Source organism: Phyllobates terribilis, unplaced genomic scaffold (assembly GCF_046119375.1).
Source record: "Phyllobates terribilis strain yellow unplaced genomic scaffold, ASM4611937v1 Scaffold_3__8_contigs__length_932513732, whole genome shotgun sequence".
NCBI classification, from domain to species: Eukaryota; Metazoa; Chordata; class Amphibia; order Anura; family Dendrobatidae; genus Phyllobates; species Phyllobates terribilis.
Genome location: NW_027362763.1, coordinates 411,976,259 through 412,000,061, shown reverse-complemented (window position 1 = coordinate 412,000,061; position 23,803 = coordinate 411,976,259). Strand labels below are relative to the sequence as shown.

Sequence of the window (23,803 nt, the reverse complement as noted above, 5' to 3'; positions counted from 1 at the left end):
GACACAGCGAAAATACTGTGTGTCCAAAAGCGCTGCTGTAGTCTGATCGTGGGCACATAGCCTTAGAGGCACATGACAGCTGATCAGATCAGCTGTCATGTGCAGGCAAAGATGCAGGCTCAGCGCCTGAGAAATCCCAAAGCCTGTTGTATTCCTGCCAGAGAATTGTCTGCGTGACCAGTCACTTACTTTTTTTCAATATCTGTCAATAAGCCACTTTTCCAAAGTGGCCACATGAGAGACTGACTATTGTGGAGGGCCAAACCAACCAGCCGAACTTCACTCATTACTATTATTGCTTTATATTTTTATCACTTTATATTGAGCAGAATGAAGTATGTTGACTAGCTGCTATTGCTAATACATGTTACGATATGGATATTGTAATATGTATTCTTATCTGTAGCAGCCAATCAAAACTGTACCATTTATTGCTTTGTATAAAGTTTATAAATACTGCTCCTATTATTCAGCTATTGTACCTTGATCAGCAGCTCCCAGCACAATGTAATGCTCCTACAGTCACGACACACAGTATGACGTCCCCACACAGTATGACGTCCCCCACACAACCCTCTCCTACATAGTATGATGTCCCCCACACAACCCTCTCCTACATAGTATGACGTCCCCCACACAACCCTCTCCTACATAGTATGACGTCCCCCACACAACCCTCTCCTACATAGTATGACGTCCCCCACACAACCCTCTCCTACATAGTATGACGTCCCCCACACAACCCTCTCCTACATAGTATGACGTCCCCCACACAACCCTCTCCTACACCGTATGACGTCCCCCACACAGCCCTCTCCTACACCGTATGACGTCCCCCACACAGCCCTCTCCTACACAGTATGATGTCCCCACAGTTTCTCACAATGTATTGTCAATTAAAAAAATAAATCAAAATAAAGCTACTTTCCTAACTCTGTTTCCCCTCTGCTCCAACCTGCACTGTGTACTGACGCACAGCTGGCATGATATAGTGACACCATCTTGCCTGCTGCGCTCTGATTCACTGGATCAATGATGGAAGAATGAGCTAACTGCTCCCTGTTCCATCACTGTATTCACTGATATCTACACCTTGATGCAGATACAGGTGAAAGTGGTACACAGTGAGCAATGGCCATGTGGTGCGGGACACCACTGTATCCAGCCCTATGGATGTCCCAGGCCTGCTGTAAGCTGTAGAGATGGGAGTAAATCTTCAAAATGTTTGTAGCATTCCTCATTAACACTGCACAAAAATTGTACTGTACTTTATAAATGACATTTTAAATTTAGTAGATGTAGTTTAGTGTCTAATGGCACTGAAATATTATTTGTGAACTACCTGTTTTAGCCACACATCTCAGGTTCTACTGTTTCCATATCTCCATAGAGCTCTGTAGAGAAACATGCGCTCCTGTGGTCAGAACTGGTCACCACTCCTGACATGACTGTGTAGTAAATAATTGCATTTCTGATAATAAAAGAACCCTGGAGCATCTTTTCTTGTGGTGTTTTCTGTGTTATTTCTACTACCAGTTTATAAATAATTTTGAAGGGGTTTTCCATTTTTGGAAAATCCCTGTTCCCATCTGCAGTTTAAGTGCACACACATTTTTGTTGCGTTTTTTCTGTGCGGAAATGCATCAAAAACGCTATGTAATCAATCTGCCAGCTAATGCAATGACAATCCTGATGTGTTGTGCACATGTTGCTGAATTTTCCACTCAGGATTGTCATTGTGTTTAAATACGCAGCATGTCAATTCTATGTAGCGTTTCTGCAGTGTTTCCTGCCCATTGACTTTAATTGAACTGCAGCAAATCTGCAGGTATAAATATATCTGCGGATTTGCTGCAGTTATTTGCTGCATATTTGACTAGTCAATGGGTCAAAAACGCACATAGAGTGGTACCTGGGTTGGCTGGGGAAGAATACTACTCCCATCATCCGACCGCCAGTCCCGCTGATAACAGCGGGAGCGGTGCGGCTGAGTAGTGTTCTCAGCCGAGCCGGGGCTGCACGCTGTGTAAAAAAAACAAACAAAACAGAAAAAAACCTGTCTGGTGCCCCTCAGTGTCCTCCTGGTCCTTGCGATGTGATCAGGCCAGTGGTACACTGACTGGAGCGCTCTTGCTCCCAGCAGTGTAGATCCGCTGCGCTGCCAGGACCTGAGATCACGTGAGCTCTCAGCTGAAGATCAGCTGAGAGCTCCGGGATCTCACTTTATGGCACCGGTTCTGCGTGGGAACATTCTCAAGAATGTTCCCACGTACCACTGATGCTGAGGTCACTGGGGCTGATCAGCTGATCTTCAGCTGATGATCCCAAGTGACCTCACTCCTGCAGCAGAGCCATGTACACTGACAGGAGTGATTTTATACTCCTGTCAGTGTACATTGCTGTCTTCTACAGCAGTGACATCAGTGATTGCTGATGTCACTGCTGTAGAAGTGACCCGGATCACGATGGACAATCTGGATTACGTCGTGATGGCGGATAGGTGAGGGATATGTTTTTTTTTTTTTTTTTTTTAATTTTTTTTAGAGGATTGAGGGATTCGGGGACTGGGCATGCAATAAAAAATTGTTAAAACTGTGTGTATTTTTATTTCATTAAAATACTTTATTCTGTCCATTTCTTATTGAAAAAGCAGTGAAAACTTTACTATGTGGTTAGCAATGGGGACGTCTTATAGACTTCTCTCCATTACTAACCTGGGCTTCATGTCAGCCACCAATACAAGGCTGACATGAACCCCAACCCCATTACTCCACTTGCCACGGCTACAGGGCAGTGGGAAGAGCGGAGGCTAAGCGCCACAAGTGGCGCATCTTATAGATGCACAATTTCTGGGACTGCTGAGGGGTGATATTATTAGCTGCGGGAGGGGCCAGGCTTGGTAACAGCCTGTTGTGATAGATTCATACGTTTATGGGAGGAATAATAGCAACATAATACAAAGTTCTAATAAAACATTCCGATGCTCGTTATTTCGTAGGGAGTACTAGTATTTACTTAGCCGGCATGTCAGTAGAGCTGACAGATCTTCTTTATTTACACTTCTTTTTATCATCGGAATTTAAGTGCCCTAAGGGAACTTGCTGGTAGAATACTGATTACAATTATTTTTACAGGGAACCTGTCACATCGGATAACGCTATTAATCTGCAGATAAAGGGTTAAATTTGCAGGTTAATAGCTTCAAAAAGGTGCCCGGTCGCCGTGCTGAAAGCGCAGCTCGTGGAGAAAAATAAACTTTATTCCTCTCGAAAATCAGGATGCTCGCCCCGGCACAATGATTTTCAGTTCAGCAGCTGGGCACCTTTCTAATTCTATTAGCCTGTAGATTAACCCCATATTTGCAGGTTAATGGCATTAATGCAGGACCCCCTTCTCGTACAGCAAAAATCCAGTCTATTTTCCATTATGTACTAGCTTGTAAAAATCTGCTGCAATACAGTGCCAGCATGGTGCCTGGGATTTTATGACCCATCATGCACATACTGCAAAAAATACCTGCAGCATAAAATGAAATGAGAAGCACTTTTTATTCTGATTGATATCCGCATTGGTTATTATTTCCACAGTGGGAGGTCCACAGCTGAGATGCTATGTGGGAATATACTTTTGGGGTGCTTTCAGATATTTGTGCATCTGTGAGAAATGGATATTTTTTTTTTTTTTTCCTTGCGTCACCCGTTTTGCCTCTGTTGCATCCATGGTGTTTTTTTTTTTAAAACTTTTTAAAAACTGAATGACGAAGACTCTGAACTTTTATTTATCTATTGACTCTTAATGGATCAGTGAAAATGGATGAAACTCAGGTGGAGCACTGAACTAAAAAGAATGTCTTCCATGTGTCATCTGTTTTATACGGATCCCCATAGACTTTAATGGCCGCGTCTTAACCCGCAAAACAAATGAGAATAAGACAAGTTCTGAGTCTCAAAAGTCCATTAGTGTAAATGTTCCTAGATTTCCTGCCGATGATACTTCACACCATACTTAAATATTACTGAAAGGCCTTCTTGCTGGAGCTGATAGTTTCTCTGCGGGGGGGTGGGGTGGGGGGGTCTCGTCTTGAGGAATCATTGAACTGGAAGTCCTAACTTTGATATATCTCATTTGCTAAGATGGCAATAGATAAAAATTAATCTAGCGTATGACTGCACCTCACCTTCTATACTGTTAGGACTTTAGTTGCTGAAAGTATATGACCATTAAAGGGAACCTACCAGCTGATACATGCTGCCCAAACAGGGGCAGCATGTATCAGACACTGGCTGTATGATCACGGCCATGTATGCTTGTCTGACGCTGCGGTGTTTCAGAGAAAAACATACTTTTAATAGCGGCCGAGACCGAGCTGCACGGGTGACTAGTTGTACAGGTGGGTCCTCTGTGGCTTCTCCTCGCCTGCTGACAGTGACTGGCGAGCCTCTCCGTATGCACACACGCAGAGCCGTCATTTGTTTCGTCACTTTGTGAGACCTGTCAATTTTTCTTTTTCCATTGATTTGTGTTGTGCGAAAGCTTGTTTTTTTGATTTGCGTGCTGAACTGGCATTTTGATCCTTTTTTTTTTTTTTTTGGGAAGGTGGGATAATTGATAAACCGCAATTCTGGTGTTTTTACGGTTAATTTTTTTTTCTCTTTACCATGTTTTCCATATCGGTTAAATAATTTTTTTTATTGTGGTTGACCTTTTTTTTTACAGATATATCAATGATTTATTTTTTTATTTTTTTAAATTGGAAAAGGCCAATGATTCACAATTGTGTATTGTTTTGGGTACTTGAACCTGCGATTGTTTGATTGCTTGATTGTATACCGCAATCTTAGTGTATTGCAGTATATAGAGAAAATGACGCGTAAAAGCTGGGTTTCACAGGAGGACTAAGATTGCAGCCATGTGGGCTTTCAGTAGGCCCCGGCGAACCATCGGCACCCACATTGGTAATTGAGTCATTTAAATGCTGCTGTGTCAGTAATTAAACATTAAATGTTGCTAACAAACCACAGCAATCAGAGCAACATCTCCCTCTCTGTACTGGAATTTAATGACCTACTGTCAATCATTTATGTAAACCTCAGCCAGTTGCTGACCTCACGGTTATGTGTTATACATATAAATCTCACCTCTGAGGCCATTTATAGCTGTTACTCTGCTCAGTTGGTAACTAAGATGTCTGGAGGAAAGTCTGTATTAAAAAGAAAAGTAGGCCTCTACTGTCAGAGCGGCATGCTGTAGGGGCAGAGCCCATGAATCCAGCGATGTGTCACTTACTGGGCTGATTGATGTTTTGATAAAATCACTGTTTTATTTGTAGAGCTCTGAATGACCCCAGCCCACACCACTGATTGCACAGCATACACAGAAAGCTGCCAATCAGTGATGGGGTCGTGGTTGGACTACATGGCAGCAGGTTTTCTAATCCACTAGTAATGATCTCCTGCTGATAGATTAATGATTTTATAACAACTACAGCAAGCAGCCCAGTAAGTCACACACAACTAGAATAGGGGTCTCTGTCTCTACATTTTACTGTTCTCAGATTAGGTGGCCAAAACCCGGTGACAGATTCACTTAAACAGAATATACAGAAAAAGAGCTCTACAATTATGACCTTTTCCTATTTGGAGATGGAAGAATGTCTGAAGCCACTATGATGTTTTTAAACAAATCTGTAAGATGTGTGTTTTTTTATTTTTTTTCCTTCTATTTCCATTTTCCCTAGGTGAAATATTACAGGCACTTGGCACCTGACCATTTAATGCAAGTATGTCAAAGAGTAGGACCACTCCTAGAGAAAGAGATTCCTCAGAGTGTTCCTGGAGTCTTAACACTACTGGGAGCTGGCCGCCAGTCGCTGCTGCGAACAAACAGAAGTACGAGAACCCCATATGTCCTTCATTTTTAGCGGAATTAAATGTATGATTTTTGATATAATTTACTGCCTGTTCATCCTTAGGCTGCAAACATGTTGTGTGGAAAGGCTCAGCTCTTGCAGCTTTACACAGTGGAAGGCCTCCAGAGTCACCAATAAATTATGGAAGCCCACCAAACTTGGGTGAGTGCAGAACGAAAAAGCATTCAGTAGAGCATACCATATAGGTACCACTTGTGGGCCACCTGGATTGTGTCGTTGTAAATTTGGAGTGCTGTTTACTAATTATTTATTTTTTTTTTTTGCTGATGATACCTCTTTGTATCACTATTGGGCTACAGTTAGACGGCTGTAGATTCTCTCATCTGAGAGAATCAGGCCAACTATACGAGTGACACTCTGCTCAAACTCTAATCAGAGTTTGGTTTGAGTGTCCGCATAGTGAGATCCAATTCTCTGTCAAAATTTCTCCATTGTGTGAGTTTGTGGAAATCTGACTGCACTCAGATGTCATCTGAGTGCAGTCTGATGCCTTCCATGCACCCATAGACTTGAATGGATCAGTGGCATCCAATTTCCAAGTGAAAACCGCAACATGCTGCGTTTTTTTTTTTTTCCACTGACAGATTCTGTTAGTGAAAAACATTGTGCACCAGCACTGCTTGATCGAATAACATTGGTCTGAGTGCTATCATATAAAAAATTGGATAGCACTCGTCCGATGTATATGCTGGTGTGAGTGAGCCCTTAGGTTAAAGGGGTATTCCCATCTCCAAGATCCTATCCCAGTGTATAGTAGGTGTACTAATAATAATATTCGCAAATACCTCCAATTAGAAATGTAGTATAGTTTTTCTGATTCACTATATCTTTCTTTATGTGCAGGCATTGCAGGACCTTAGGTATCCGTGGTCACGACCAGTAGCAACTAGCTAACTGTCACTATATCAGTGGTCGTAACCATGGATAGCTAAGATCCTGCAATGCCTGCACATGAGGAAAGAGACATAGCGAATCAAAGCTACTATACTACATATCTAATTGGAGGTTTTTATATAATATTACTACACTGACTACATATTGGAATAAGATCTTGGAGATGGGAATACTCCTTTAAGGTTAAGTTCCCACGATCAGTTTTTGACACGTATTTTCGCTGTGGAAAAAACTCTGCATCTTACAGTTCTAGTAAAGTGTATGGGATTTATTGAAATCTCTTGTCCATGGTGTTTTTTTTACTTTGTGTAAACTGACCTGAGGTTTTTTTTTGCGGATTTACCCCATAGACTTGTATTAGATGCAGAAAATCTGCAGATAAAAAAGCAAATGCGTTTTTCACATGTTTCTGATGAGGAAACACAATAAAAATGCATGTAATCTACATCACACGTATCAGTAAAGTTTTGTCAAATCCAAGTACCAGGAAGACCCATAAACAAACATTTCCATTTATAACATTACACACCAAACAGAGACAAAAAAACAGTTATTAATGTGATTAAAAACGCATGTAAAAAAAATGCACCCGAAAATGCAATGGGAAAAAACACAAGTGACCTAAATTACCTAAGAGGTGCAGATAATTTGCAATATCAAAAACTTCACTGAGGCTGTGTGCCCACGATGCGTTTTTTAAGCAATTCCGGAGCTGCAAAAACGCTGCAGAAACGCTTAAAAAACGCTTGGTAGAAGGTCTGCCATGTTCCCCAATGATAATCCGCATGTGCTGTGCACATGCTGCGGAAATTTCCGCTGCGGATTATCATTGCGGAAAAAAACGCCGCACTACCAATTATTTTGCGGAAGTGCTGCGTTTTCGCCGCCATTGACTTGCATTAGACCGCATGGATTACGCATCACTGTATATGTAGATGCGCATTCTATGCGTTCCAGTGTGCAGATGGTACCCAGGTCTAGAGGACAGGAGACTCTTCTCCGGACCCGGGTACCATAGAAAACTGTAAAAAACAAAACAAAAAAATATATATACTTACCTTCTGGCGGCCCGCGGTGCGCTCCTCCTCTCATGCCGACAGTTTGCGATGCACTGAAGGACCTGCGCTGACGTCCTAGTCATTTGACGGGTCACACGATGCTGACGTCGGCAGGTCCTTCAGTGTAGCGCTGCCGACAGCCGGGACAGAGGGAAACAAGACTCCGGGGGCCATCGGAAGGTAAGTATAGATTTCTTTTTTTATTTTTTGACATTCTCTCGGGTCACACTATATGAATCCATGCCGTTTGTATGGATTTATATAGTGTGACCTAGTTGTCACAAGCACTTTCCAAGTGATGCTAAAATCGCTTGGAAAGCACTTGTCAATCCGCATGTGGAAATGCATGTGAACGCTTCACTTCCACTTGTCCCTGGCAGGAAAAACGCATGTACAATCCGCATGTACAATCCGCATGTACAATCCGCATGCGTTTTTTCTGCCAGGGAGATGCAGAAACGCTCAGGAAAAAATCCTGAGCATTTCTGCATCGTGGGCACATAGCCTTAATACTCATTGTGGGAATGTTCCCTTAAGCGATGTTCAGATGTGAGGTATTTTGAAGCATGTTTTTGTTGATTTTTTTTGTGCAGAATAACATGGGTCATGTTATTAAAACAGTAATCACTGTTTTCGATCAAAAAAAGTGCAAAAGTCATTCCAACAGAATCAAGGTGTACCCATTAGGGACGGTCCTTACCATGTGTCAAAGTGACGTCAATATGAATAAGGGCCGAGCAGGACCTGGGCCCGACTATGGACAGCAATGAGAAACTATATAAACGCAATGCCCAGCTCAAAGAAAGGGAGATCAGGCCCTTGCGTGCATGGAGTGCAAAAGCCTGACGCATAACCTAAAGAAATGTACTAGAGTATAAGTTGGTATACATGCAATGTGTAGGCGCATGTTCACACTGCCCATTAAACAGACAAAACCTAAGATAAAAACAAAATGGGCATATACCCTGCTGTAAGTAAGTAAAAAGCAATAGTTCATATAAATAACATGGGATACTTGGTAAACGGCCCCGGTCCTGCTCGGCCCTTATTCACAACGAGGTTGTTTTGTTTTGTTTTTTTTTTGTTGATGTTCATATATTAATTGAAAAATTTTACAGGGTGGGTAGAGAATTCACACTAAACTATACCTAAACGAAAGGGAAATCTGAAGGGGAAGGGAATATATAAACTTTTAATGGGGAGGAGAAAAGGGAAGAGTTAAGAAAAGGAAGGAATGAACAGCAAGTATACATTACAAAACCTATGACTTTTAGTCTGTGTGCCCACGATGCGTTTTTTAAGCGTTTCCGTATGTACAATCCACATGCGGTTTTTTCTGCCAGGGAGATGCAGAAACGCTCAGGAAAAAAATCCGGAGCATTTCTGCATCGTGGGCACATAGCCTTATACTGTATTCGATAAATGTGTTTTTTTTTCTTATTTTTACTTTTTTTTTAATTGTATATACTACTGACATTGAGGTAATTTTTGACACATGGTAAGGTATTAGTACTAGAGGTTAGGACCATCCAGATTGGGTGCACCTTGGCGATGTTGGGATGTCTTTTCTGCGTTTTTTTTTATCAAAAACAGTGTTTATGAAGTACCCTATTACGTTTTACTTACAGCTGGGTATATGTTTATTTTGTTTCTAACTTACGTTTTTTGTTTGAATACTGCAGCATGTCAATTCTTTGTTTTTGTTTTGCTTTTTCATCCATAGAAAGCAATGAGAGAGTGCAAAAATGCAACATAACATTTGTGCTGCATTTTTGCAGTGTTTTTGGTGAATAAAGCAAACTTTATTTACATGCACTTTAGACAAATCACATATGTAATATGTCTGAAAACACAGCAAAATAATGCAGCAAAAAGCTGCGTTAATGTGCAAGGTCTTTACAGCCAAGAGTGAACATTTTGGCTAAAGAATAAAACTCTCCAAAAACCGCCACCTGTGAAGATAACCCCTCCTGGTAAAACTGTTCTCTGGTCCTAGCGAAGTCTTCTATACAGGCGTCCTTGCTACTTACAGTTCATCATTATGAATTTTTAAAATATACTGATTGCTTGTGTACATGTCATAAAGCATCACCTGCATAACAGCACATTGGGACGAGGCCATAGTTCATCATTGCCTTTCCGCCTGTTTTGTGTGTGTTGTCTCATTTTTTTTTCTTTGCAACCAATTTATCCTATTTAGACCTTTTAAATCCATTTTATATGTGCTCGCCTTTTTGTTTTTTTTTCCTCTTGTTTTCCGCTTTGTGAGCGGAGTTTAGAGATTCCAGATTTTTTTCCACCTGATTCCCCACTTGCGACTTTTTAAAAAGTTGCAAAATTTGGTGCAATTTAACTCCAGTCCCATGTGGTGTATTTTCAGGAACGCCAAAATTTTGGTGCAATTTGTGCAACTTTTGACACCAAAGTTGTAAATAGAGATCAAGATGTAATTATTTTTTTTTTAATGAATTTAGCGCCACAGAGCGGCAACTAATATACCACAAGATAAAAAAAAAAAAAAAAAAGGAAAGTGACTTCAAACCCCCCCGCAAATGATGAATTGGATCCATAGTGTCTGGAAAATGATGCCTGCATGTTGTTATTGTGCTCTGGTCACTTTGATATACTGCTGCATATATGGACTGTGTATACATTTGTTATGGTTTCTTTGTGCCTTGTTGAAAATGGTGAATTTCTTTTTGTACCTTTTTGTGTTCATATCCACAAATATGGTAATGGTGGTATTTTATCTTACAGCAAGTACACTTTTTGCAAGAAAACTAAATGGAAAGTACAAGTTTCAGTCATTAGTGCCGACCGCTGTCTATCAGCACATGAAGATGCACAAGCGGATCCTAGGACATCTCTCCTCTGTTTACTGTGTAACGTTTGATCGGACGGGTAGAAGGATATTTACAGTAAGTTGATTCTTTATTTTATTTTTTTTAAAAGGTTTGAGATAAAACTGAGCTATTTCTATTTCCAAAAAATGTTAATTTTCTGTGCATAAGGCATCACTGAAAAAAAAGTACACCACTCCTTATGTTTGCCATCTATCCAATAAATGTTAGGGTTCTGATGACTGCCTTGTGAAAATATGGGCAACGGATGATGGTCGTCTTCTAGCCACACTAAGAGGACACGCTGCAGAAATATCCGACATGGCTGTGAACTATGAAAACACAATGATTGCTGCTGGGAGCTGTGACAAAATGATCAGAATATGGTGCTTAAGGACGTGTGCACCACTGGCCATTCTACAGGGACACAGTGCATCCATCACATCACTACAGGTAATGGATTACTAAGGTAAATCATGGCATCAACATGCATAAGAGTTGAAATGTTCGGTCTATGTGAAGGCAGAGAGGAAGATGCTGAGCTTGTATAAGCCAAAGATTTATCTAGCAGACTTCAGGACCAATGCTTAGCTGCTGTTTGTGTTTAGGTGTTTGTTTTTCAGTTTTGTGTTCTCTTTTCTCTTTTTTTAATTTGCAGTTCTCCCCCTTGTGCAGTGGGTCTAAGAGATACCTCTCTTCAACTGGAGCAGATGGGACAATTTGCTTCTGGCTTTGGGATGCAGGGACTCTGAAGTTTAAGTAAGTGTTTTGTGTAACTTTCTTGGTTGTCCGTTTCTTTTCTTGAATGGCCTTGATGATTAAGCTTAACCCTCTGCAGCCATTTTTCACTTTTATGTTTGCATTTTTCCCTCCAAAGAGAGAATTCCCCCCCCCCCCTCCCCCCGTTGAAATAGCTGTACGGGGGCTTGTTGTTTCCAGAACAAACTGTAGTTTTCACTGACACCATTAATTTTGCCATTCAATTTACTGAAAAATAGGAAAAAAAATCCAAGTGGGATAAAGTAATGAATAAAAAAGTGATTCTGCCACTTATTTTTGGGTTTTGTTTTTACGGTTTTCATTGTATGGTAAAAGTGACCTGGAAATTATTCAGGTCAGTATGATTGTTCTGATGCCAAATTTGCACAGGATTTTTTTTTTATATATTTAAAGGGTTTTCCCCACAAAGAAAGTACACTTTAATCAATTGATCTTGGAATAAAAATACGTTTCACAATTAAAGGTGTTAAAAAGACTTTTGATACTCGCCGTAAAAACCTTTTCTCGGAGCCTTCATTGGGGGGCACAGGAAACCATGGGATGTCCTAAAGCAGTCCCTAGGGTGGGAAGAGACAAATACTCAAAAGGTAAGGTCTGTCCACTGCTGCACAAGGGACCTTCCTATTCAGATTGGCGTTTGCTGAGGCCGAGAGAAGATACCGTGTAGTACAAGAAGAAGGTGTGGACCGAAGACCAGGAAGAACGACCAGTCCATGGAACGATGGGCAGATTCTGGGCAATCTGGGGGTGTCCCCCTTCGAGGGAGAAGCTGCGGAGAAAAGGCAGAACAATGAATTCAGACCAAAACACCAGACTGTCTTATTTAGCATTCCACCCTGGATGTAAGCCACGGCTAGTACAGATAAGACTGCCTCTGAACTTCAGAGGGTTGGAAGAAGGGAAGAGTCATGGACTTCCTGGTGTTCCTGGACCGTGTGCTTCTCAATGACAGCTCCACAGGCTGGGGTACAAGTGTCCCTGGACACTTCCTACTTCCGAAAGGTGGAAGATTCAAGAGAGGGAAGGAAGACTAATGTCCCTCAAATCCCTCAAATTTATTCAACACGCTCATGAAGAGATGAGAGAAGAGGACAAGGGAGATGGTCACAAGAGTCCATCTCTCTAGGAGAAGGACCTAGAACTCATACCATGGGAGGAAAGACCTTGGCGCCAACGGAGGAAAAATTACACACAATAGGAATAACCATTATTTCAAAGGGGTTAGTAAGAATGGAATCAAAAATAACTTGGAATAACAAGTCTTTTCAGTAAGTAACAGTAAAGTTCTTTGCAAAAATGTGATGCACCAAGTGGTGGGAGTCACCACGTATGTTCTCTTTCTATATATATGGACCTAGCGGGGGTCACCGGTTCTTCCCGCTAGGCCGCAAGTCTCTTCTGCACATAGCCAATCAGATCACTTTTAGCCTCTCACGCACCAACCGGCTCCCTCCCAACCTGGAGTCCTAATCCCAACTGTCCCCGGTACCGTAGGTGAAAGCTGGAAGTGACTGCCCTCCTCACTTGTGCTATTCCTCCGCTTCTGCTGGCGCACCTCTCTTGTCGTGGTCTTCTATCAGCTCTTCTCGGCTTGACCGTCGATGGTAGTCTCAGGCTTGGGGCAAAGGGGTCCGGGCCTCGGCTCTTGACAAGCGACGTCTGGCCCAGCGAACTTGATCAGTGCAGAGCGTGGGTCCTGGCTTTGGCCAATGTGCACAGAACTCGGGGCACTTCTTTGACGGGTTCAGACCTTATCAGGCAGCGTCCGGCACTTAGGCGATGCAAGCCTCCGGCTGAGGCCTGTCGCGCTGGGCTCTACGGTACCTCTGGAGCACTTCTCTGCAACTTGGTGCCAAATCTCCGTGTGGCTTGGTGTGCTGGGCTTTTATATCCAGGAAATCCTTCCTGGAGGTCACCTGATCAGGTTCGGCATCTTAATTTACTCCCCCTTCAAATCTTCTAGCGTAACTTGGTTCCGCTTGATTTCGCCTGGCCAGTAGATGGCAGTCTCTCCTCGCCACTGGCACATCCTGCAAGAGTTCTCCTGATGTTTCATTGCCTTCTACTACAAAGAGACACAACATTAATGAGGTCCTTGTCGGGTAGGCGGTAGACTGGCCCAGGTTGTGGAATCAGGTGCTCCATCATAAGGCGTCTGGAGACCGTTAGTACGTCTCGGTCCTAGACAGATGACAACCCTGAAAGTTAGGGGAAAAAAAGCGAGTACCTGTATTCGGAATCGTGAATCGATGAGTCTCCCGAGATGAGCTCCATTAACAACCGATTATCCTGCTAACATTGGGCGTTGCCGACAATTGTAGGGAGAAAGAAAACCGAAGCAACAACTCGTGCATTCCAATGACTTCGTTGTAGGAGCCCGGAGGGAAAAAAGGGGCACAGGAGTATGGGCGGACAGGGACGATCCTGACAGCTGATAACTTTAAGAAAAACAGTCACAAGGGCTGATCCTGCGACCTGACAGTGCAGAGATAGTCAGCGGCTTGTAACTGCTCGTGGCGTGATGAAGACAATGGCGTGGGACTACTTGCCAGAAAATAATGGACGAGGGCCATTGAAAAAGGATACGGGATGGGCGGGATGAAGAGAATCCGTTTCTGTGACTAACAGAAACCTATTCACTGAGACGAACCAAGTCTGTAATACAATCGGGTCTGAAAAACCATGTCTGTATCTTGTTGTAGACTTGAGGTGGTCTGTTTATGAGGAAACGAAAAAGGTGAGTGCCGACACAGTCTGTGGATAGTGGATCGAGTACTAGACTGTTGGCAAAAGCAGGCAACCGCAGTGTAGCTGTGAATAAGGGAGGTAGTAGGTCTGATCCGCTATGGTTAACTGACAGCGAGCCCAGCAATAATTAACATGGGTAACTGCTTCCTAGTTGTGGCCGAGGGGCACAAGGAGGATTTATGATGTAGGAAATACAGCTAGTGAGTCTGACGTACTGCAGAGTGTGGAAAGAACCTACAAGAATAAACAAAAACCCAAAGAACATAAGGTTCTTAGTAACATGTTTTTGATCAAAAATAGTATAAAAGCCATCCCACCACGCCACGGTGACCCTATTCGGGATGGTCCTACTCTGTCTAATATTTAAAACCTTACCATGTGTCAAAGTTGACTTCTGTGTGTGAATAAGGGCAGACAACGGACCGGGTCCTGAACTGTGGATACCAGCCCAGGGAAGCTATATAAATGTGATTTCCAGCTCATGGAAGGGAGGCCACACCCTGGCTTGCACATAATGCAAAGATTTTGTTCATTTTTGCTTCTTGTAGGATTTTTCTGAATTATGGCCAGTGTTAACCTGCATTTATGTGCTGCATGTATACCAACTTAAGCCAAGCTCAGGTTTTGTGTTTTTCCACACTCTAAAAAAAAAAAAAAAAAAAAAGATTATCAGACAGTTGACTCATAAGTTACTCTCTGTAGCAGAGGTAGGGGCGGTTGTTGGCATGTCTTCCCTTAAATAGCAGTGGTGAGGTAACACCATGCTTCTGACCTACTATAGCCCATAGAAGTGCTGTCCGAATATGACTGGGATGTGTGCTACACAAACTGGTTACGGCGCATCCCTAGTGGATCTGTAGACTTGTCCCTAGGGACAGGGAGTGCAGCTCCTGTATATACCTTAGACGGGCTTGCCATGTGATGCGTAGTATCCGAGGAATCGGGCCCCAGGAACAAAGATCTCAGAATGTTACCTGCTCTGGATACCATTTCCTGAAAGTTTCCCCTTCTGTGGGGGCTTGCCGTCCGATTCTTCGTGGATGGAGTAAACCACAAAGGGAGTGTTTGGTCTTCTTGAGAGAGACAGAGGGCTCCGTGAGAAAGGGTTAGTCTTCCTTGACTCAGTCTGCTGACAGCTGTTGTCCGGCTGTGCATCATGTCCGGTAACTTAGAGAGTCTAGATTTAAGTGACTGGGTGAGGGTCAGACCCCAGTGACTGCCTCTGTGAGAGTGTAGGGGGATTCATGGAAGTAAACCTTGATGATGTAGGAGCAAAGGGGGTCCAGACGGTGAGCGGGGAGTGAGCCTGCTTCCTAGAACTATGTAAGGTCTGTCATGACTGAATGCTTCTGATTCAGGTAGGAACTGATCAGAGCTGCAGAGGCTTATGGTTTGTTAGTCAGTCGCATGGGGACCTCCACTAATGACTGAGATACATTGGTTAGGTCGGTATTGAAAGAAATAGAGAGGCAACCTACTCTCATCCCTGGGAGCGGGGGACTCCTGAGAGACTTGCATGATTCTGGATGTGGTCAGAGCAGGGACCAATTTCATAAAACATTAAAGGTCTTGGAATGAGGAGGCCCATATACTGTTTTCGGTCAGGGATGTCCCAAACATTATGGTTTTGTAGTAAGATGCTGCACAAAAAAAACTTTTTTTTTTTTTTTTAAATTATTTTTTGGATATGTCCATAAACTTCAATAGCTCTGGAACAAGGTGTCCCACAAACTATGGTTTTAGAACGAGATTCCTCCAAACTCTATGGTTTTTAAATGAGAAGTACTCCCACAAATGTATGGATTTGGAGTGGGATGGCAATAGTAATGTCCGGACCCAGTGGGGTGAGGGGAGAAAAAGACTCACCGCTTGGGTAAAAACCTGGTGATCCCTGGCAAGGGGACTAAAGCCTGATGGCTGGACAGGGCCTACTTGGTCATGTGTGGAGACCCTGGTGACATGAAGAGGCAGGTCCACAGATGTTGCAGCTGGAGCTATGCCGGGGGCTGGAGGCATCCGCAGTCGCACAGATGTGTGGTTGCAGCTATGCTGGGAGCCGCAGGCAGCCGCACAGATGTTGTGGCTGGAGCCAAGCCAGGAGCTGCAGGCATCCGCAGACGGAACGGATGTCGTGGCTGAAGCTATGGTGGGGGGACTACAGGCTGCCGCACGGATGTTGCAGCTGGAGCTGTGCCGGGGCCACAGGCAGATGCAGTGAGAGCTGTGGAAGGACTGTAGGCTGCGTGAGTAATGTAGCCAGCGGGAGACTGAGGGGGCCAGGGGCCAAAAAAAAAGAGCGCGGTGAGCCTTCGCTGGGGGGAGAGTGAAAACCCCCGGGATTGGTCAAACAGGGATCGTGGAAGGCACCGCGGCTGTGATTGGCTAAGGTATGGCAGGGGCATGGCCTAAGCGGGGAGTGGAGCTGGGCCGAAGCCAGGGCCTAAATTTTTTGGAAAGGGCAGAGAGGGACGAATATTACGCGCCTCCCAGCACAGATATCGCCTTGCTTTGTCACTTTTTGCTAATATTCCCCTTGATCAAGTGAAGCCCCCGCCACCATTTAAAAGGAACTGTGGAAAGGAGGAATACCTGTATCCAGACGTGGTCCCGACTCCCTCTTCACAGTTCTGAAGACTGCATCAGGAGCCCCCAGGTGAGTGAAGGGGGGGGAGGGGTCGCTGGAATAATTGCGTCTTCCCTGCCGCATAGTCTTTGGTCCCAAACGGTGCAGAAGACTGAGTCGATCCTGGATGAGGGGAGGATCACTGAAAGGGAACTAAGGGAAATCATTAGTAAAACACAACAATATGGTAGAGAAGGGTCTGAATGTCTGCCTCCTTGGACACTAAGCAAAAATTGGTTAGTTCTCTCCCAATCGGTGAGTGTAGCCTGCTGGGGCTAGTGTTAGGCTATGTGCAACCAGCATGGATTTATATAGTGTGACCAAGTTACTTAAAAAAAAAAAAAAAAAAGAATGGTAAAAAAATAAAAAAAAAAACCTTATACTTACCTTCCGATGTCCTCCCTGTTTTTTCTCTGCTGCTTCCGGAGTCTTGGGCGGCTCGCAGTGGTGTGAAGGACCTGCGGGGATATCATTGAGTTATGTGACAGGTTACATGACTCAATGACGTCATGGCAGGTCCTTCACAACAACGCGACCCATACAGCAGACCAGACAGAGGGGAGAAAACACCGGGAGGACATCGGAAGGTAAGTATAATCTTTATTTTTTATTTTAAATTCTTTTTTTTACAGTTTCTATTGTACCCAGGTCTGGATGAGAGTCTCATCTTCTCCAGACCCGGGTACCATCTGCACATTGAACCGGGTGATATCCGCTTGTGCACATGCAGTGATGCGGATGTCAGGCGGTCCAATGCAAGTCAATGGCGGCGATTACGCTGCATGTCCACAAAATTAATGATGATCCGCAGTGGAAATTTCGGCAGCATGTGCACAGCACCTGTGGATTATCATTGGGGACCATGGGGCACGTATTACCAAGTATTTTTTAAGTGTTTTCGCTGCGGAAATTCCGCGGCAAAAACACTTGAAAAACGCATAGTGGTCACGCAGCCTTAGGCTCGTAGTGGCAGCAGCATACACCCATGGTTTCCTATGTCCCCCAGTGAAGCAATAGAGAAAAATGTTCCTGTGCTGAGATAATCTGACCGTATAGGAACATGGTCTGATCATACCACATCTCCTGGGCAGGGGAGGAAGCAAAAGGGAATATACAAGACATTACAGCACTGGATCACAGCTAATGGTTTCAGTAAGGAAAAACATTTCTCTGCCTGTTTAAAAAAACGTCTTTTACTTCACAGAATCGGCTATGCTGTAATATCTGTATACTCTCTTTTTCTCTTTTTGCATCCCCCCCCTGCCCAGGAGATGTGGTATGATCAGACCATGTCCCTGTACGGTCAGACACAGCCATTACACAGTACACAGCAGGGACACATGTATAAGATTATATCAACACAGGGACATTTTTTTACACATCCAATTGTAGAACTTATTATTATTCCAAGATCTATTCATTTAAAATGTACTTTATATATAGGACAACCCCATTAAGTGTTAGGAAAAAAAAAAAGTTTGTCACTTTCCAAGATGTGTAACTTTTTTTTTTAGTTTTGTGTCATTTGATCTGTATGAGGGCTTGACTTTTTTTTTTTTGTGTGTGTTTTGAGATGACTATTTTATTTATAGCAATTTGCGATACATACGACATTTTAGTTTTAGAACAACCACAGTATTTTTATTATTATTTATGGCATTTTCCATACTGGTTAATTCAATTGTATATCACGATAGACCGGACTTTCAAAAACGTGGTGTTAACAAATCTTTTTCATTTTTTAACATTCTTAAATGTTAATGGGTGGTGATTTTGGGGAAAAAAATAAAATTTATATATAATTTCACTTTTCTTTTTAGTCCCCTTTTTGGACTTTAAAACCTGCAATTGTCTGATCGCTTATACTATGTGCTGCAATACCATATTACAGTATATAGTGAAAATTGCTGTCTCCTGTGAAGCAGTCTGTGGCTGAGTTTCACAGGAGCACCGAGTTGGCAGCAAGGAGGGCCTTCAGTGAGACCTTAGCTACCAGGATAACACATCGGTGCGACAAGAGAAGCTGATGAGAGCCGGTGCACGCTCTACTTCAGTAAGCCTGCTAGGCATGATTTAAACATCATTTACCAGCAGATTACTACTTTATTTGCAAATAGCATTTTGGGAGGCGACTGGTTCAATTTGAGTAAGGCATGAGGCATGTACCACTGTAGGCAGATCACTGTACATGGCCACTAGCATCATAAAACCATGATGTGTGGTCTATTCAGAAAATTAATAATCTGTTACTGCTGTTTGTTGAATTTTTAAAAATATTTTTTACTCTTCTAGCCCTCGACCTGCCAAGTACACAGAGCGACCCCGTCCTGGAGTACAGATGATTTGTTCCTCATTTAGCTCTGGTAAAAAAAACCCAATCCTTTATTTCATTGTATCTTTATATTTACAATTACTTCTGCTTAATATCTTGTTAAAATTTCTCACTAAGCTGAAAATATCTCCTTTCTGGTTTGCTACTGATTATGAAAATTCTTTCATGTTAATAGTGCACAATTTTTACTGGTCTGTGCACCACACTGTCACTAAAGGGAACCTGTCAAGTGGTTTATGCTGTGATTAATGGGCATTCCAGAGAAAACTGCTTGATGGACAGGTCTCTCCCTGGTGCCTTCTGCCATAAATTTGTGCTAACTAGTTTGAAAGGGACAACTTGGGTTACATTTTTGGTATGCATAACCATTTTGCCTGCATTGCTCCTTTTAACATTTACTGTTGTGCTGTAGTATTTTTTTTTCTAACTTCCTACACCTCCTTGACAGTGACAACAACATAGTACCACTTATAACAGCCAGCCACACAATGCACTATTAACACTTACCTGCTCCAGCTCTTGTGCAGAGTACCACACCTCTCTAAGAAGCTGCTGCAGGTTTTTCACCCCAGACTTAATGGACAGTAAATGCAGTGTGCTGGGTATTGCTGATGTACAATTAAGCTTTGAGTATCAATGGTGCTTAGAGCAAAACTGTTTTGTATTGCAACCTCTTGATCTGAAGGCTAGAGGTGAAAGTACATGTGAGCCATTTCCGGCATGCAAAATGATATGCTATAAATGCTCGACAGTAGTCCAGAAAGTGTAACCTACACCTATGGGAATATTAGGAGTCCCCTCTACCCACAGCTATTACTTGGGAGTGGGGAAGGCAATGCGTGAATATGGCTTTTCTCATTGTAAACTTAAAAGGAACCTGTCAGCAGGATTTTGCTAAGTAAACTACATGCATTGTCATGTTGGGGATGTTGTACTGATTAATATGATACCTGAGGTTAAGAAATCAATCATGTAGTTCTTGTGTAATCAGTGTTTGCAGTTCTGAGTTAATGATATGCCGTGCTTGGGGTGGGACTGTAGGCAAGGTCTTATTCTGGCAATCTAGGTCAGATCAGCTAATAAGACCTGCCCACTAGCCGCCGAATCACAAGTGTGTTCCTTATCATAGAGACACAAACTCAAAGAGACAGGCTCGCTTGTGGGCAGGTCTTTTCTTGCTGATCTGGCCTATAGCACCAGGATAAGACCCTGCCTACAGTCCCGTCCTGGAGCATGAGCATATCATTAACTCAAAACTGCAAATACTGATCACACAAGAACCACAAGACGTATTTCAACACCTCCGGTATCATTTTAATCAGAGCAACAGCCCCAACATGACACTGCCTGTAGTTTACTTACTAAAATCATGCTGACAGGTTCCCTTTAAAGGCATGTAGGTCATAGAAGATTGCATAAAATGATACCTGTTAATCCCCAGTGCTTGGTATTTTTTTTCTTTTTGTTGTTGTTTCAAAACCGGAAAGTACCAACATTATTTTGTTTTGTTATTCTTTATGTGATGAATTTAAGCTCTGTTCAAAATAAATATTTTCATGTAAATGTCTTGTTTTGTTTATTGCTTTTAGGTGGGATGTTTCTTGCAACTGGAAGCACTGACCACATCATTAGGGTTTACTACTTTGGTTCAGGTCAACCAGAAAAGCTCTCTGAACTTGAGTTTCACACAGTGAGTATTTGGAGTTTGAACACAAATCAAATATAGACCAAATGGCTGAGCTGGGTGACTTGAGTTTTTTTTTTTTTTTTTTTTTAGTCTGCTGAGTGTAATTGACCAGGGAAGCTGTATACTCATTTTCTACAGCTGCCAGTGGTACAAGCTGAGTTATGTTCACACTTAAATTATTTCTATATTTCTACATTCTACAACAGCAAAATCTTAGAAATTTGACAGATCCATTAGTGTACAGTCCATTCCATTAAAGAAGCATTCCCATTTTTTTTCACGAAATCTAGACGTGTGTATGTAGTGTAGTGTCTGTTAGTACACTCTCCTTCTGGTGCCTTCTCTGGAATCCAGCGACGTTCTGCTTCTCTTCTCTGTGTCGTCACTGCTCTTCTGACTCGCTGGGTCACACTGCGCTATGCCTGACCATGAAGTGGCTTTTACAGTGTAAGCCGGTGGAACGTCAGAACAAGGCCCAATAGGCTGCCACTGTAAAAGAGGCTATATATATATATATATATATATATATGTAAAAGAGGCTAGATATAGATAGATATATATATAATATATATATGTAAAAGAGGCTAGATATAGAGATAGATAGATATATATATATATATGTAAAAGAGGCTATAGATATAGATATATATAATATACACACTACTTGCATACACACAGATATCTTAAGAAGAAAAAAAAATCTTCAACTAGTTACAAACGCACTGATTTCATCGTTTAATGTGGACTTGCATCTTTGTAGCAAGGAGTTTGATGTATTAATGAATTGCAGACTCTCTTCACCCACTAGCTGCTAACTGACAGATTTCTCCCTATTACTGTACATAAAAACAAGAGAGAATAGACCCCTAAAAATTAACTTTTATTAACGTTTTTTTTTTTAAAAGCGTATAAGACCTGTTATTCTAAAAAAACATACAACACACGAATACTGTAGGGTATACAGAAAATATGGAGGGTTTCTCTTCGTCCAATATGAAGGTTTCCAGCCAGGGAACAGTACAGAAAGGTCTATCACATCCCTGGTTATCCCTTTCTCCAGTCCCTTCCTGGCAGTGGAGGTTGGCACCCTAATTGTGACCCTGTTATACCCTTTTATAATTCATAGACACAATACTAATATTGGACGCAGAGAAACCCTCCATATTTTGTGTATACCCTACAATATTCGTGTCTGTTATATGTTTTTAGAATAACAGGTCCTATACGCTTTCAAAAAACATTAATAAAAGTTAATTTTTCAGGGTCCAATATTCTTTCTCTTGGTTGTCTAGCTAAATTAGGCCCAATTTATGCATTTATGATTTGGTGTCTTTACTGTGTATAAAGCTATGATATAACATCTGTCATTCAGCAGCTGTAGGATTAAGGGGACGACCTATCATAAATATGTTAATCTGTGCCATGTCCCGTAAACATTAAAATGTAACTTCTCAAAAACTGATGTGCATCTTTGGCCACTGCTGATGCACTGCAGCGGTGGCCAGTTCCATAGGCAACAAGCCAAACAATCAAATGCAAAATGACTATTTGATAACAGAGAGTATTTTTTAATAATAAATGAATTGCAAAGTTTCCTGTTTTTACAAGCGTCTATGAAGATGGCATAATCCTTTGAAACTATTTTATGCATTTTGTTGGCGGAATCGAAGATTGCTGAAATTTGATTTGTGCAATTATTTTAATAGGAAAAGTAAAGGAACTTAAATCAGTTTCCTTTAAAGGGGTATTCCCATCTCCAAGATCCTATCCCAATATGTAGTAGGTATAATAATATTCGCAAATGCCTCCAATTAGAAATGTAATATAGTTTTTCTGATTCGCTATGTCTCTTTCCTCATTTGCAGGCATTGCAGGACCTTAGGTATCCATGGTTATGACCACGAGCAACTAACTGTCACTATATCAGTGGTCGTAACCATGAATACCTAAGGTCCTGCAATACCTGCACATGAGGAAAGAGACATAGTGAATCAGAAAAACTATACTACATTTCTAATTGGAGGCATTTGCTAATATTCTTACACCTGCTGTATATTGGAATAGGATCTTGGAGATGGGAATACCTCTTTAAGTAAAACGAGTTTAAATATATACTAGTTTTCCCCATTTTTTCTTTTTTTTAGGATAAAGTGGACAGCATTCAGTTTTCAAACAACAGTAGTCGGTAAGTAATGGAAAAGGGGCATCATTCAGCAAGCTTGTAGGATGCGAAATGTGAATGTTCATTGCTGTTGTATAGCAGAAGTATTTTATGTTCTGTATTCTGTAATTAGAGATTGAAGTATTGGTTATTAACCAGGAGTAATATCTGTTCTAATTTGCTGAGAAAACATTCTTTGTTAAAATACAGTCCTACAGTAGGTTATGTTCACATTTACGTTGTGACTTCGGTTTATAATCCAAGCCATGATGCAGTGCTGGACCCATCGTATCATGCTCATGACTTAATTGGTTTCCATTGCTTTCACTAAAAGTATAGCCCTATTCTTGCCATCAAATTGAATTTATAGCAGTCCATAAATTGGGCCTCCAATGCAGTAGTTAAGTTATAGTTTAGTTCTTGCCTTTCCCTCTCTGAAGGGGTAGTTTGCCTTTGCTCACTTCTGTATTTAGGTTAAGCAGTGCTGTTGTCGAATCACCACATACCTGCTGATACTTGTGTATGATCAGCAGCGGTCGTACATGTGGCCCGACAGGTAGGGATGCCACATCATCAGCACCACTCACCACCTAATGCAAAATGGAGAAGAAGTGCCTAACTACCCTTTTCATTTATCTCCTCTTATAGATTTGTAAGTGGAAGTCGTGATGGAACTGCTCGTATTTGGCAATTTAAGAAAAGGGAGTGGAGAAGCATTTTACTAGACATGGCGACTCGTCCATCTAGGTAC

The 23,803-nt window shown here is 42.1% G+C and overlaps 1 protein-coding gene across 2 annotated transcripts in view; it reads left to right on the top strand.

Annotated features, from left to right (window-relative positions):
* Positions 1-23,803, top strand: part of PHIP (PHIP subunit of CUL4-Ring ligase complex) — a 114,395-nt gene that overhangs the window by 23,788 nt on the left and 66,804 nt on the right. For both annotated transcript variants that reach the window (XM_073675600.1, XM_073675599.1), the window contains exons 5-13: positions 5,738-5,888; positions 5,972-6,070; positions 10,639-10,799; positions 10,953-11,174; positions 11,380-11,480; positions 19,165-19,235; positions 20,794-20,894; positions 23,036-23,076; positions 23,701-23,799. In XM_073675600.1, coding sequence (XP_073531701.1) covers positions 5,738-5,888; positions 5,972-6,070; positions 10,639-10,799; positions 10,953-11,174; positions 11,380-11,480; positions 19,165-19,235; positions 20,794-20,894; positions 23,036-23,076; positions 23,701-23,799 — 1,046 coding nt within the window. The remainder of the gene's footprint in view (positions 1-5,737; positions 5,889-5,971; positions 6,071-10,638; positions 10,800-10,952; positions 11,175-11,379; positions 11,481-19,164; positions 19,236-20,793; positions 20,895-23,035; positions 23,077-23,700; positions 23,800-23,803) is intronic.